The sequence below is a fragment of the Nymphalis io genome, chromosome 2, assembly GCF_905147045.1.
Source record: "Nymphalis io chromosome 2, ilAglIoxx1.1, whole genome shotgun sequence".
Taxonomy (NCBI): Eukaryota; Metazoa; Arthropoda; class Insecta; order Lepidoptera; family Nymphalidae; genus Nymphalis; species Nymphalis io.
This window is the reverse complement of record NC_065889.1, coordinates 10,110,693-10,127,820: the sequence shown is the minus strand read 5'-3', so window position 1 is coordinate 10,127,820 and position 17,128 is coordinate 10,110,693. Positions and strand designations below refer to the sequence as shown.

Sequence of the window (17,128 nt, the reverse complement as noted above, 5' to 3'; positions counted from 1 at the left end):
TTTTAAAAGTAAGTTATAGATCACAATTTTTTCCTGTTTAGTATGTATAATTATTATGTTTTCTCTATATGCTCTATCTCTATATATCTATTGCTGATGATGATATTTCGTTTACAATAATTAATATAAATTACAAATTTTCTTTTTTATTTGTTGAAAATTTTTGGCAGCAGTTGTTTAGTAAATGGTATGAAGTGTAGAGGTAAGATATTTCTCATATGGGTCTTCACTAGAAAAAGTGTAATGATACATATGACGGTTTCCATAAATTCTGCTATAGTATCTGATATTAACACGTATGCACGTAGGTATTTATTGGGATTTACAAAATTGATTAATAGGATAATTTGTAGAAGACTGATGTCTAATTTTGTTTGATTTTACCGAATATAAGTGCGTTCATTAAAATTTTAGACTAGCACTACCAGCGCTACCCAAATTTCACACTAGTTGATGAACACTTTATACAAAATTATACTCTTTAGTCCATGCTGTTGTCCGTCAGAAACGTAGTGATTATGTACTCTGTGGTTGTCTTGTTGAAGTGACAATGACATTGACATTTGACAGATAATATCGTATTGTCCCTTTTTAATTTCAATTTCTATTTTAAATCAATTTTAAATTATTGTTATTCTATACATAGCCGTGTTTTGTTGTGTAATTTGTCAGTCACATTTTTTATCACTTGAAGTTAACATTTATTTTTGTTTGAAATAAAAAGATATATTTTTTTAAATTAATTTTAATATCACCATAAATATTAACAACGATCTCATTACATTTCTTCGTGTAAGGTTATAAGCTGAATAGGTTTTGGAATTATTTGGTATAAATTTGTTTCTTGTAGGCTTTAAATACGATTACGACTATAAAATTAACTATTAAATATTGTTGTTATAATATTTGCGAGTGGAAACTGTAAACAAGGTGCCTTCTTAATTAAACCGGCGTGCCATGAGATAATGTCTCGAAAGAGGTCTAGGCTTGCACACGAAGAGGAAATGAGCTCAAAGTTATCAGAAGCAGGAAGTGGGGAGGTAGCAAATGGTGGTTCCAGTCTTGAAAGAAGCAGCCAAACATCTTCTGACTTAGCACAGGTTAGAAATATTTGTAATATTAATAAATTATACTCACTATTGACTACTCACTCAATATTGACTAACAATCACTGACATTATTACTGAAAAATATTAGGCATGTATTGATTATTTTCTAGTTTATACTAATTTTACAATACCATTGATATATATCATGTTTACTATAGTTTCGATAATATATATTAAAAAAAAAGGCCAAAAGCATATATATATATATATATATGCTTTTGGCCCGTTTACTAGTACTATTTGTTCAAATAAATATTGTCTATATTAACACAGGTTTTAAAATTTAATAACAAGTTTTTTTTAATATTTAAATCATTTTAAAGTTAGTTAAATATTTTAATTGCTGTGTGTCATAGCTAAGTTTCAACATTTGTTTTTCTCACACTACTCAATAAGTAAAAATATTCAAAATAAAAATGATGTACCACATGTATACATATATATGTTTTTTTAATTGCAAGAAGTATTGCCATCTAATATTGCACTATTTTTAAAATTTCAAATCTAACTAATCAGAAAGTTAGTTTAAAAACAATTACACTTTATACGAGATAATTGAAAAAAAAAAGATTGCAATTTTTATACAATGTGTGTTACCTTTAAGCTTGATGTAACACATGAATAATACCATAATGACATTAGTATTAACATTGCCCTAGATCAATGCTCCAGTTCCTGAAATAGTTTATGATCTATTTTTTTTTTATTATTAACTAAATCTTGTGTTATAAGGAATTACTATAAATATTTTTATTTGTACATTGTAAAATGATGGCGAATAATAAAGAAATATAACAAATAGCATTACAGTATTATTTTCTTAATATAATAAGCAGTACAGAAATTAATATTACAAAATTAAATTTAATAGTGTCATACCATTTATAGACAGCATGACCCAATAAGTTATGACTTTTAATTAAATTTGCATGTACAGTACAGAACAGCAACCAGCCTGTAAAAGTTCAACTGCTGGGCTAAGGCCTCTTCTTCTTTTTTTGAGGAGAAGGTTTGAAGCTTATTCCACCACGCTGGTCCAATGCGGGTTGGTGGAATACACATGTGGCAGATTTTAGTGAAATTAGACACATGCAGGTTTCCTCATGATGTTTTCCGTCACCGTCAAGCACGACATGAATTATAAACACAAATTAAGCACATAAAAATTCAGTGGTGCTTGCCCTGGTATGAACCCACGATCATTGGTTTAGATTCACGAGTTCTAACCACTGGGCCATCTCGGTTTTTTTTTTTGTACAATTCCGATGCAATTGCTCCATAACCAAGTTTTATTTGACATTATATTTTTCCTAATTATAATAAAATAATTACAAAATTAATAAAAACAAGTTACTATAATGCCTATTAATTATAAAGTTTTAAACATCTCCCACGATGATATAAAAAATACAAATGCAAAAGTTTGGGCGCGACGCCAAGTATGTGGCGTGGCGTGATCACTGACCATGCCACAGTTTGTAAACTGGTACGCAATACTATTACGGCTTAAGATAAATTGATCTACTAGATTCTGTCATAAAGTCGCAAATAATACTATGTAACTAAGTTAAAAAAAGTAGTATAATTATCATCTCATATATCTGTATTTTATACTCAAATATTACGGTGTCGTACTTCCGACATGTAATTAGGCTAAACGCAGCAAATTTATTTTAAGACGCAAAATAACAATAATATGAGCATATATAACAGACTATAAGCAATAGAAACGTAAACATATTTTTAAAGGTACGTATTTAACACTTAATTAATCATAGCTGGTAATGCCAAAAAACGCCTTCATTCGTATCTGACCGCTACACGTGTGCTCTATTCCATTTTTCTTATGTATTCATTCTTTCCAAGAAATTGGTACTGGTCGGAATTATAATGTTTAAAAAGAAGTTTATGATTAATAATCTAACCTAAAAATGCTATGCATTTATTTGGACCAGTGTCGATTTTTTGTTTGTAATGATGAAAAATTTTTTGCGTACATATTAATTTTCCATTTTATATATATTTTCCATTTACATATTAATTTTGAATATAACTTCTATATGCTTCCTGCAAAAATTTTAAAAGTTATCGCAAGCGCGGTCCGAGTTTAAAATATGTCTACTTTCGACGGTCTTCCAAGATCAATTATAATATTGTTTTTAAGAGATTGACATAACATACGTCCATCAAATTCGATTTTTTTTATATTAATTTATAATAATTAAAAAAGCAGCTCTACTGTATTTAGATTCTTGCACACAAATTGCATTTTTGTCCATAGAACAAATAGTGTATATAATTTAAACATAAGTGAAAGATTTGCTGTAGCGACCTTTCGATTTTTTGGAACTCTAAATTTGTTTAGACATATGTTAACACGCAAAACTAAATGCGTTTTATAATTTATTACATTATTTAATTGAGTATTTTTCATAACAGATAATTGATAACAGTCTTCGATTCGAAGTTCAATACGTGCAGTTTTCAAATGAAAAATACAATATGTCACATTAAAAAAAACACATAGTTTACCATTGTTATCTAATTAAAGCTTTATTATGTCGTTGACGATATTATATCTCACTCGTATGAAACAATTTTCACTCGTCTTATTTATTTTTGCCTCGAACACAAACTGTGTTACATTCCTAACAGTTATCAAAAATAAAAGAGTTAAATTTTATTGTTTTGGCATAAAAGCATTGCGCTGGAAATCAATACAATGTGTAAAGCTACGCAGTGTGCTATGCTTACGCAGCTGTAGAAGAGGCACAATGCAGTAGAGGGCAAAATGCACTCACAATACGATATTCTTCAATATGTTAATCGAGCGGCATTGTCCGTTATTAAACAACCCTTTTCCGTTGAACTCTTTAGTGGGAAAATGTTTTATTCATAAGTTATATTTTGTAGTGATTTCATTAATTTTAATAGTAGTTATAAATAAACTAATGAATTTTAATAAAGTTATAAAATAGCATACAAAAATAATTTAGATCTTTTAACACCAGACAGTTTTCATAGAAACAAATCTGCAATAAATTAACTGTATACGTTTTTTTACTTACTTTCATATATTTAGTTACTATAGTTTATGGTTTTTTTTTTTCAATTTAAATATCTTTAAGTTCCAAAAACGCACGAAAAAATAACGACGATGAAAATAGCCAACAAAACCAGCAGATCAAGTGGGTAATTTTTATACAGTAATCATTTGGGCTAATTAGCCTAATTCTAGAAGAATTAGAACCAACACGGTGAGAATTTTTTTTTCATAGTTTTCAGAAATAGAAGGTAAAAATCTGGAACGCTGACTAAACTCGCTATTGATTTTTATTGCAATCTGATCCGCCAGTTTCGTTGGCTATTAACAGCGTCTATTTTTTGCTTTATCTCATAATTTCATTACTTTTTCAGATTTTCTTTATTTAAAGTTAAATTTATTGTTTATTAAGAAATTTTAAAACAATGTTACACCCATAAAAGCTACGTACTTTATATAGGCTGCCAAATTATTACATTATTTTATTTTAATTCTAAAAACAAGCATATATATAATGTTTTAATTTTCGTGAAACATGCGAAGACATAAAATAGGTCAACATCGTTGTGTAGGGTGCTCTATGTAGAACCTAAGTATGGCAGTAGCAAATTTGTCACGTTTCTAATAAATTTATTCATAAAGACCGTAACTCTTTTGTTTTACATAACAAGTTAAACTTGCGAATATGTTAGTCGAATGTTTAATATAATAGAATTCGTTTTAAACCAAGAACTGATTTCAGATTCAGATTCTAATATTAATTCAACTTTTAATTATTTGTGTCTTAATTTTTATAAATACTTGTAAATTTCCTTTAGCTAGGCGTAAATGAATATATAAATTACTTAAATCTTCTTCTTGATAATAAATAAAACTGAATGTTTCTAAACAATTAATTCGATTGTGATGAAATTTTGGCTAGTAGTTACGTAGCAGCGTACGCTGCGAAGATTCCTGAACCAAATAAAACAAGATTTTTTTTTTTATGCGTGTCCTTCAATATAAAAATTTTATGTTACACCTTCGATCTAGATCTACCTGTCGAAATCGGGACAGGTAGCTAATAAATAAAACTATACCAGTTTCACAACATAATCGACTTCTAAAACAAAAAAAAATCATTAGAACCACATTACATTGAGTACTTTTTATAATAATATAATGAAGTCGTATTTTCTTTGATATACAATTTCTCTATTCTATTTTTAAAATATATTTGTTCGATTTACAATTATTGGAAGTATTGGCATAACACGCATACGCGGGTATTTATAATTTCTTGGCATTAACAATTCGGTCAGTGTGTCTTTTTTTTCCTTCAAACATATCAACATTTAATATAGAAACGCGTAAAGATGACAGTATAATTATATGATGTACATTATTGAATAAGGTATAATTTTTTAAATCTATTGAAATACCCATTTCAGAACAGTAACAGCCTGTTAATGTCCCACTGCTGGGCTAAGGCCTCCTCTCCCTTTTGAGGAGAAGGTTTGGAGCTTATTCCACCACGCTGCTCCAATGCGGGTTGGTAGAATGCACATGTGGCATAATTTAATAAAATTAGAAACATGCAGGTTTCCTCACGATGTTTTTCCTTCACCGTCAAGCACGAGATGAATTATAAACACAAATTAAGCACATGAAAATTCAGTGGTGCTTGCCCAATTTTTCACAAAGTGTGCCTATATTTTGAAATCTATAAATGGGCTCCTATGGCCAGTGATTTCACAGCCGCGTCACGTCAGCTCGCTCCTACACGGATGCGCACTGGCACGGAAACGTTTGTCATTTACAAGACTGATCCAGCGAATGTCGATAACTTAAAAGCCTGTAATTATACGTCGTGGGAATGGCCATTGAAGGTAGATCAAATTTGAAAATAAATGAAACAGTATTTAACAGAAAAAGTATTGGTGTAAGTAATTTTATTACTACCCACGCAGTCGATACGTTTTCCGCGAGGAGAATTATCAATTATCATTACCAATGTAGTCTATAGGTTTATATATACATATATTTCATCGTCTGGTTATGGCAAAAATGAGCACAGATCACCCGCTCATCACACATTGTACCGCCAAACAGCAATAATTAGTATTGTTGTGTTTATATTGTTGGTTAGAAGGGTGAGTGAGCCAGTGTAACTACAGGGAACGGCGGACGGTGGTGGCTAGTACTTGTGGTGGTATATATGAGGTCTAACTAAAGCGGAAATAGGTATACCAACATATACTTATTACTACATAAAGTAAACTGATTTTTTATCTCTTTACTATTGTTGTTGGCCTGACCAACGTCGACGTAGATGTAGCTGACTGTTAAGTTTTTCTAATTTTTCCTTGTAAAAATCAACAAGTCATGCTAACGTAGTTTAAATAAATTTATATTCTGGACGCGTCAGTGAAAAAGTGATATCATACGGGATTACCTAAGAAAAGATAAAAAGTCATTTCGAAACTAAGAGTATTTTACGATTGTATCGTGGGAATCAAACGACCACTAAACGATTTGTTGAAATTACGTTTCATATTTTAAACGTTCTTCGTACAAGATGCTTGATTTTATAACTAAATACAAATAGGTATAGACTAGTTTAATAACCGATTGTTTATTTGTACTATATACTATAAATAATACAGTCTCGTGAAAATTTTTCACACATTTTTTTTAGTATTTATTATAAATCAAAATAATTGTTTAAATAAACGAATAAAAAAGAAACGATTGTTCATTTAAACAATTATTTTGTTTAATAATAAATACTGAAAAAAATAGGTAAAAAATTTTCACGAGACTATTATTTATAGCTTATTGGTTAAATTTATGCTTTGGACTATTTATTGCAGAACTGAATGATCGTTGTATTGTAATGTTAAGTTATGCAAATAAATAAACATAATATTAAATAAATTGTAAAATATTGCAAGTTATTAATATTTTTTATTTCATTTAAGTTTATTTTAATGTTGTTGATCAAAGCATCGTATGAATAATCGCTCTATAAGATGCAATTCTGCTAGAGTTGTATGATTGAATGTACCTAGCCTGATACATACAGTTCTGTGTACATAAATTGTGTGTGTGACTTGTATTTCAATATTTTATCGCCTAATTTTTCGAACGCTTTAATGGTCTATTCTAGACATAGGTGGTTATCGTATAATATACCATCTTAATTATAAATATTTACGTTAAAGTTTTTCATGTAAAATAAAAAATAAAAAAAATTGCGTCGTCGAATTATTACATAATAAAAAGAATACAATTATAAAAGCTTATAAAATGAATTGTTTTGTTTAATCGGTAAGATTACAATGACGGTACAATTCTCCTAACAAATTGTCTGTTTATAGCAAACGACTCGAAGCGAAAACTTCGCTTTTTATCCGTTTTCCTATTCTTCAATTTTAGTCCAGAGGGTGGATCTACCAGTTATCTGTCCGATAGCTGGTTGGAATCACTACGGGTACGCGACCCCGGACTGCTCTAGCTACTAGTGTCACATTCCTGTATCTTCCGTGATCACAGTATCCTCACCCCTCTCCTTGATACGTTGTTTCCCAAAATTATCCCAGCGTCACGCCAAAGAAGAAGGAAAACTAATATTAAACCCGGAGCGGTGCCTCCGTTTAGGCGTAAGCCAGTCACCTGCGGCCAAACCAGCACCACACGTATTGACTCGTCATTCCTGCGGATCCTGCTGGGGAGGAGGAGAGGGTGGCATGGGTACTGGGCAAGCCCGTGTTGCCATAAAGTCGCCTGGCCCAGGCGTAGCAGCATCCACGGAGAGGACACTTCGCTCACCTGTCTTGCAGGTGGAAAACAACACGGAGAGTGGCAGTCACCGGTTATAAGTCAGCACGAATAGGCGTAAGTGCGGACGCCAGGGGCCACTCTTGACAGTAGGAGGATCCATCGTAGATCCATTGATCAGTTACCGCCTGCTTTAAGTCGGGCAGCCCCCGATCAATAAGGTACTGATCCGCCTCAGCGTTAACTTGTTCCGCCTGGGTGAACGGAACACAAGCCTTACAGCTAGACGTTGACGCTGTGACATTAACCACCTGCTCAAAGAAACAAAAATCTCAAAACCCACAACAACGCTGCTTACATGCGCTTTGCGACATGGAATGTCCGAACGATGAGGACAGGCTTCCCGAACACCTACGGAAGCTCCGATTGCGCCCAAAAACTGCGCAAAACTTACAGTATCGACGTGGAGCTTAAAAGGCTCAAAATCGATATCGTAGCCTTACAAGAGACCAGAACTGAAGACGAAGGGTCTTTGCGTGAAGCTAACTACACTTTTTACTGGAAGGGCAAGAGTTCCTTGGAAACACGAGAGCATGGTGTAGGTTTCGCGGTTCGAAACCATCTCATCAACGCCATAGAGACACCTGTAGGCGTTTCCGAGCGGATTATGGTCTTGCGTCTAAACACAAAAAGCGGCTTTGTCACGCTAATTTCCGCTTACGCACCGACGCTTAGTTCAAAACCTGAGACCAAGGATCAGTTCTACGGCCAGCTCGATGAGACAGTGCGCAGGGTGAATCCAACTGACAGACTGCATATTTTGGGTGACTTTAATGCCCGCGTCGGTCAGGGTACATCAGCCTGGCCTGAATGCCTCGGTGCACACGGCATAGGCAAGCTTAACGACAACGGACAACGACTGTTGGAGTTTTGCTCAAGGCACCAGCTGTGTGTTACCAACACCTTTTTTAAAGGCAAAATGATGCGGAAAGTCTCGTGGATGCACCCTCGATCTAAACACTGGCACCAATTAGACCTTGCTCTAACAAGAAGGAGGGATCTACGGGAAACGCTCCACACGCGGGCGTTTCACAGTGCCGATTGCGACACCGATCACAGCCTCGTCGCTACTAAAGTCCGACTTGTCCCTAGAAGAGTCCATTCTTCCAAGCCACTCGGTCGAAAAAAGATAAATCTTTTCAAGACTCGTGACATGGAAGTAGTGGAGTCATTTGGGGAACTCGTCCGCGAAGAAGTTGCAACTTGGGATAGTACGGCATCAGCGCGAGTCGAATGGGAAAAAGTCAAGTCTCTTCTCACTGACACTGCAGGCAAGATTTTTGGCTATCAAAAGGCAAAATCTTACGACTGGTTTCAAGAAAACGAGAAGCACTTACTTCCCTTGATTGACTCGAAACGCCAAGCCGCTTTAAATTTTCGCCTTAACCCTTGCGATGCGACGCGTAAAGATCTCACGAAGGCAAAAGCCTCACTCCAGCGTAGCACGCGCTTCTTTGTAAATGCGTATTGGACAGAGCTTTGCCAAAGCATCCAAGCGTGCGCAATCGCGGGGGATATTGGCGGGGTGTACGCGGGCATCAAAAGAGCTCTTGGACCTACTCCAAAAAAGACGGCACCTCTCAAGGAAACCGACGGTTCTGTTATAACAGACAGCACCCGTCAGATGGCAAGATGGGTAGAATACTACAAGGGGCTCTACTCGTGCCCAGTGGATATTCAGCCAGAAGCAATGGAGCTTGTCCCGAATCTGGCAACTTGGCACGAGCTAGACGTTGCACCCACAGTAGAGGAACTTTATCTGGCCGTCAAGAAGCTCAAATGTGGAAAGAGCCCCGGAAAAGACGATGTTGTCACCGAAGTCGTCAAGCTTGAGTGCCTCTTGCCCATCCTTCATAACCACCTGGCTAAGTGCTGGGAAGAAAACTACGTCCCTCAGGATATGCGAGATGCTAACATCGTCACTCTTTATAAAGGCAAAGGCGATCGTGGCGACTGCAACTGTTACCGCGGAATATCTCTTCTTAGCATCGTCGGTAAAGCCTTTGCCAGGGCCATTTTAGGCAAACTACAAAGGCTCGCCGACCGCGTATACCCTGAGGCACAATGTGGTTTTAGGTCCCAACGGTCAACTGTCGACATGATATTTTCACTCAGACAGCTACAAGAAAAGTGTAGGGAGCAACATACCCCCCTAGTCATTGCATTTGTAGACCTAAATAAGGCTTTTGACTCCGTGAGCAGAGAGGGGTTGTACTCGGTTCTTGTCAGAATTGGATGCCCCCCAAAACTCCTAAGGATAGTGCAATCGTTCCACGAAGGTATGGAAGTTACCGTCCTGCACAATGGCAACGCATCCACGCCATTCGACGTACGCCGTGGTGTTCGTCAAGGTTGTGCACTGGCCCCCACCTTGTTCGGAATATTCTTCTCAGTGCTTCTGAAGGTTGCTTTTGGAGATGAACAGCAGGGCGTCCACTTACACACGCGAACTGATGGTAGGCTGTACAACATCTCAATGCTCAAGTCCAAACGCTACAGGGAGGACTTATTTGTAGATAGTCTCCTCTTCGCTGACGACGCTGCCTTCGTTGCTCATGACCAAGCTCAACTCCAGAGTCTAATGGACAAATTTGCCAGAGCGTGCGACCTCTTTTCAATGTCCATAAACTGCAAGAAGACCGTTATTTTAGCGCAAGGATGTTTAGAGCAACCAGTCATCTTGCTTAACGGCGCACCTTTACAGGTGGTTAACAAATTTTGCTACCTTGGGTCGCATTTGTCGAGCAATCTCTCGCTTGATGCAGAGATCAACTTCCGCATCGGCAAAGCAGCCTCTACGTTCGGGAGGCTCTGTTCAAGGGCTTGGGATAACAGACACCTTACGGTAAAAACGAAAATGCTTGTTTACCAATCATGTGTCCTAAGCACACTCTTGTATGGAGCAGAAACGTGGACAACGTACGCAAAACAAGAACGCCGACTAAACACATTTCACTTGCGCTGTCTTCGGAGCATTCTGGGCATCACATGGCAGGATCGCGTGACAAACGAGTCTGTTCTAGGCGAGGCACAGCTGCCTAGCATCATGGCCATTCTCAAAAAAAAACGGTTACGGTGGCTGGGACACGTGCATCGAATGGAGCAGACCCGTCTTCCAAGGCAAATACTACTGGGAGAGGTTGTGGATGCAAAGAGGTCTGTTGGGAGGCCTATGCTCCGTTACAAAGATTGCGCTAAGCGTGATATGGTTGCGTTTAACATCCCTAGCAATCGATGGGAGGAACTGGCAGAGGACCGTGCCAAGTGGCGACGCCTTATTCACGAAGGTCAATCAAAGCATGACAATGACTGGTTTAAACTACTAAAAGAAAAACGCACTAGGCGTCATGAGCGGGCTTCAAACCCCCGCCCATCTGGGGGCGCATACACTTGTCGGAAGTGCGGCCGGAGGATCCTCTCTCGCATTGGTCTATTCAGTCATGAACGCAAGTGCCTTCGCGATGCCGCTTAAATCATCTGTCAAAGATGCAGAGGCCTATATATATATTCTTCAATTTGATTATCGACTATTGGTATAAAAATTAACAATTAAGTTTGGTTTTGACATAACGTTATAGTTTAACATCATATCCGAATAAATGTAGAATAGTTTAAGTTGGATTGGAATTAAATAAGGAACGTATAGATTAGTAGAATTGGTCCAAAGATTGTAGTCAACATTTCACGAAACTTTATTGTCATCATATCATCTGATTTTTTGAGGCATTATATTATGTGATATTTACTATGAAATTCGTATTATCTCCTAGTTATTTATATACTGCTGCAAAAACTGTTCTCAATTTGTTCTATCAATTTTTAATTAACACAAAATCCCAACGATGCTTATAGCAGTTCTTCACTCTTATATAAATAATACATACAATGCACAAATTGAGTTTTATAAGATCGTTTGATAAGGCACGTTACAAATTAAAGAGACAATGTCAAGACATGGTATTCGAACTGAGATATGATGACATTTGAGCGAGGACAGCCGGAGCCTCCAGTGAGTGTGCTCGTGGCGCATCGCGTGTCTGACGAACCTCCACGTCGGCGTCGCGCCACCGCCGACGTCCCTCTCGTCCCCCCACTTCTCGCCCGCCGACGCCGTCCAACCTATACATTCCTCGCTCATTTCTTGCTTCAAATCTACTCGCAGCTCAACTAACGTATAGTTAGTCACTTCAAACCTCTCGCGGGGAACGCGCGCGTGTTGCTTGTAAATATCTATTTACATGACCAGCGGTTTTCTGTCATTATCATCGAACACGCTTGAATTCGGAAAAATATTGTCGTTATTGTACTTTTATTTTAAAAACAGTTCGCATAAATCTTCCGTACCCTTGCCAACGATGCGAGAATTGTTCAGTGAATATTTGTGTTAGCAAAAATAATATTGTGCCCTATTTAGTAAAGAAAGTTGGACAAACAGTTGATGATGTCAGCGTTAACCATGACCACGACACTGACCAATGGTCACCACAATGGGAAACTGGAGACCGGTCTCAATGGTTATCGAAAAAACGGATACCTTAAACCCGAAATATCAGACAGTAGTGTGAGTATAAATAATATTTGTACGTACATTCAATAACATATTGTTTTAAAAAATACATATACATAGTCCATCTGTTTCAAAATGACATTAGATTATGTTTTATGATAACATTGATAATGTTAGCTCTGAAAGCTTCCGGGATACCCTGCAGTGATATGTATTATTATAAATAAGCTGTAAATACATTTAACTCGATGAAAATAAAACCATAGGTGCTAAAAAATCACTAAATTTAAAGTAAGTCCATTAAAAACCGTCATTAGTTAGTCAGGCACGTTGTGATGATGTAACTACAATGAAATGTTTATTATATATATCTACATATATATTTATACTAGTGAGATTTTTCGTCGTTTTCCGTCATGAAACGGTGAAAGCGTTTTGCATGGGAGTGTGTGAGCCGACATAGAAAGTTTTGTTTGATATGCTATGATTTCCAGTTAAATTAATGATTGTCTTAAGTAAATTAAGCCAGTACTTAAATTATGCTAAATCAATTTGAGCATTAAATATATTTGGATAAAAAAATAATTGGTATCACTGTTTTGGTTATAAAGTATTTCCTCCTTTCAATTTGACTTTTCTATACAATAAAACTAAAATACGAGTAATTACCAATTATGAACCCTATCTCTAATTACGTACCATAGTAATTGTTTTTTTTAAGTCTTTGTACCTATTAATAAGAAAAAACACCATATCGTCTGGGCGTTTTTATGTATTTAAATCTATGTAAGAATGTTAATTGTAAAATTGAATAATATTTACAAAGTAATAAATAATTTGTAATAAACTCTATTATAGAATTCAATACAGAAGTTATCTTGAACAAAGTTCACTCACCTTGGCCTTAGCAATGATCCCAAATTGACGTTACATGACCCAATGTATTCGTATATTAATATTGCATATTCATTACCTAACTGACGTATGTGTATATTTGTAAGGTACATAATATTTTTTTATCGTCTCACCTGACTTTAGGCTTTAATACCGTCTTATGATAATATTTTTTCCGTTTACGTAATTGTCACCGTCAATATTTGAAAATGATTTACGAACATCGTAACGGACTTTTGATATATCTTTTAAAATATTAGCTGACACAATTGGTGTCATTATTGTAAGCTAGATTATACGGCCCATAGAATATTCACACGATTGAAATAAGAGGGTATATATATATTATTTATATTGAAAGACAAATATGCAAACATAATTTTTTATTTATTAAGAAGGATAAATATTTTATACCTCTCATAGTTATAAATTACTTGTTATCCTTTTTAACCTCACGCATCAGAATGAGACAAATATATTTAGTCTTGACAAATGTCTGCCTGAATCAGTTCAAGTATCACCGATTGCTCGTGAATTCAATAACTTTACGAGTATATGTATCTTAGCTTGCGTCAATTCGTTTTGCATTGTATGCAGACAATATGTAGCAGGAAATGATTGGCCTTTTGAGAATTAAATGTAAATAATACGTCGACAATCTACTTACCCTAAATACAACGAATATTTGCATGCCGCTATTAGCGAAAATATATGTAATATTAAAATATATTTTGGGCTTTTATATATAAATACTACTTATATACATTAGCAGCGTTGAGCTGATAATGTGTTTTTGTTTCTTTCCGGATCCAATGTAACCTTCACGAAAACTTTGTACAGTTGTACCTACTGTACTGTGTTTAGAACGTTTATAGTTTGTAGATATTCAATATGCCTATAGAATAATCTAACAAAATATTGATACAATTGCAAATTTTAAAATAAGTCAAATCAGATAACCATTTTTATTTTAAAAAAGTCTATATTATATATTCATCAAAATAAATCACATATTTTTTATTTAAGTGTTCGAAAGACAATATTCATTTATATTTTGCAATTTAGATCATTTTAGAAGTTTTAGGGGATCGTTCAACCGAGTTCAAACCCGGGCAAGCACTATTGAATTTTCATGTGCTTAATTTGTGTTTATAATTCATCTCGTGCTGGACGGTGAAGAAAATCATCGTGAGGAAATCTCCATGTGTCTAATTTCATTGCAATTCTGCCACATGTGTATTCCACCAACCCGCATTGGAGTAGCGTGGTAGAATAAGCTCAAACCTTCTCTTCAAAAAAAGGAGAGGAGGCCTTAGCCCAGCAGTGGCACATTCACATTCTATACTACTACTAGAGGGTCGCTTAGCTCTATAATGATTGTATTAGATAATGTATGTTTCTATCTTGTTTGTTAGAAACAGTTAAATAAAACACAAATAATTCCTCCGTTTTCCCCGTCCAGATTAGTCCCGTGCTCTATATAAAACTTAGTGTAACAATAAATTATAAAAACTTATATTTTTTTCTATACTTAGCACGGTATCGAAATGCCAAACTTATTTTTATTTTTAAACATTAGTTTGTAATGCACTATAAGTAAGTGTCTGTCACCATAGTAGGGAATGTACCGTGGAGGATACTGATTAGGCTGTGGTTTAGGGCAGGCGACTACGAGGAAGTTAAAAGAAATGTCGACAAATAGCTTAAGCCGGTGTTGTTAACAGCGCTTTCGTGTTTTTTATATTCGCTATATCGATAGTAACAATTTTTGACGTCCCTGTCTGTTTGAACTCTATTGTAATCGAACCGGATTCTCCCGTAGGTTCTTGACCTGTTCAGCTGATAGCCTTTGAAACGAAAAAAAAAAAAACTAGCGATAAACCATTAACCACGAATTGTAAGTGATTACTTAATGTATATTGAGAACATACTTAGAGAACATACATATAATAACGTAGTGTTTCGAAATACGACATTAATAACTTTAAGCCTTTTATGATTTGTTTAATTATTGAGACCATTCAATTTTCCAATAAAAGTTGTGTGATATTGATAAGCCGAGATGGCCCTGTGGTAAGAACGCGTGAATCTTAACCGATGATCGTGGGTTCAAACCCGGGCAAGCACCACTGAATTTTCATGTGCTTAATTTGTGATTATAATTCATCTCGTGCTTTACGGTGAAGGAAAACATCGTGAGGAAACCTGCATGTGTCTAATTTCACTGAAGTTCTGCCACATGTGAATTCTACCAACCCGCATTGGAGCAGCGTGGTGGAATAAGCTCCAAACCTTCTCCTCAAAAAGAGGAGAGGAGGCCTTTAGCCCAGCAGTGGGACATTCACAGGCTGTTACGGTTACGGATATTGATAAAAGCAAATCTCACGAGACACGATAACAAAGCATAGACATTATTTTCACAAAACCGGTGGTCAAGGGACAAGCCGATAGATATTATGTGAAATGTATTTATATAGGCACTATGTATCGTATTACATAGTGACAGGAACTTTTTGTGTCAATTAAACTTGTTTAAAAATTATAAATGAAAGTTTTTATAAAAACTATACATATTATAAGGCTAAAGCAAAACAATCGTATCGCCGTTCACTTGATGGATAACTATTCAAAAAAAAAAAAAACATTCTATTACAAGGACTTTCGATTTACAAGGTTAACTTAATTGTAAAAATTTCGTTTTAAAGTAGTTAAATAAATCTTGTGAGAATTGTTTTTTTCTATATTTAAATAATATAATTATTAACTAAGTACATTAAATAAATAACCGCCTCGTTGGCTTAGTGTGTAGTTTATAAGGCTACGGATTGTGATACATCCAGGAATGTCAGAACGGCTTCCGAGAAGAGCTTTATCTCAGCAGTGAGACATTTATTGACTGTTACTTTTACTTTCAACTTTTACTTTTACTTTAAAACAACGTAGCAAATATAATATTTAGTACTTAAAATGGTTTTGAATTCGCTGTTCCTCGCTTCAGTTTTCTAACCGCACCTCTCTTAAATGTCAGCCACTAGAATTGAGTAAGAGTTTTCAAATTTCTCAGTTTACATTATAAAATATATATTATTTAAAAAACTATTATTACAAGTTTCCTATAGTGTTACAGTCTTAGTATTTTGTACGTCTTATATTTTAATTAGATGATATCAGATGGCGTGTTCGTTATTTTGTTTATACGAGCGTGTTGCCAGATTGTAGGTAACGTAATTAATGTTTATTCATGTAATGTTTATTCGTTTATTGTTTACAAACATGTCTTGATCGTGTTCGATTTTTTAGTTGACGGATATTTTTATTTATACTTTCCAATTTGCATCTTTTAAAGGTTTACAGTCTTAGAAATAGTTTTTAGTATTTTGATTTTATTTTTTTTATTTTTTTTTCAAGAATTAGTCTGATACTTTTGGTGAAGGAACATTGAAAAATGTAATTTTTAGTTTCCGTCCGCGGTTTCCTCCACGTGTGAGGATGGGTGGGGGGGGGGATGATGGCAAGGTTTTAGGTACCCTATGTCTTATATGATTTTGTAGTTAAGCTGCAAAAGCGTAACAAACAAACAAACTCACTTTCGCTTTTATAATGTTAGTAAGTTGTTTCTTCGCTTCTAAGAGCTAATTATTATTTATTATTCAACCTAATTAGGTACATGCACTATTAGTGCGATTTAAATAATTCCTAAATATTCAAATAATTTAAGCTCTACACCTCTATAAATTATATTTATTGAAGCATTAA

General features: G+C 35.1%; 1 protein-coding gene across 5 annotated transcripts in view; it reads left to right on the top strand.

The window, feature by feature from the left end:
- The first annotated feature begins 715 nt into the window (after positions 1-715).
- LOC126775933 (choline-phosphate cytidylyltransferase A-like) overlaps positions 716-17,128 on the top strand; it is a 31,310-nt gene continuing 14,897 nt past the window's right edge. Inside the window, exons 1-2 of one of the 5 annotated variants that reach the window (XM_050498130.1) lie at positions 780-797; positions 914-1,100. In XM_050498130.1, the coding sequence (XP_050354087.1) occupies positions 966-1,100 (135 nt within the window). In that variant the 5' untranslated portion in view covers positions 780-797; positions 914-965. Of the gene's footprint in view, positions 1,101-12,126; positions 12,533-17,128 lie in introns of those variants that run through there. The other 4 variants (XM_050498120.1, XM_050498150.1, XM_050498157.1 and 1 more) reach the window with 4 other exon arrangements.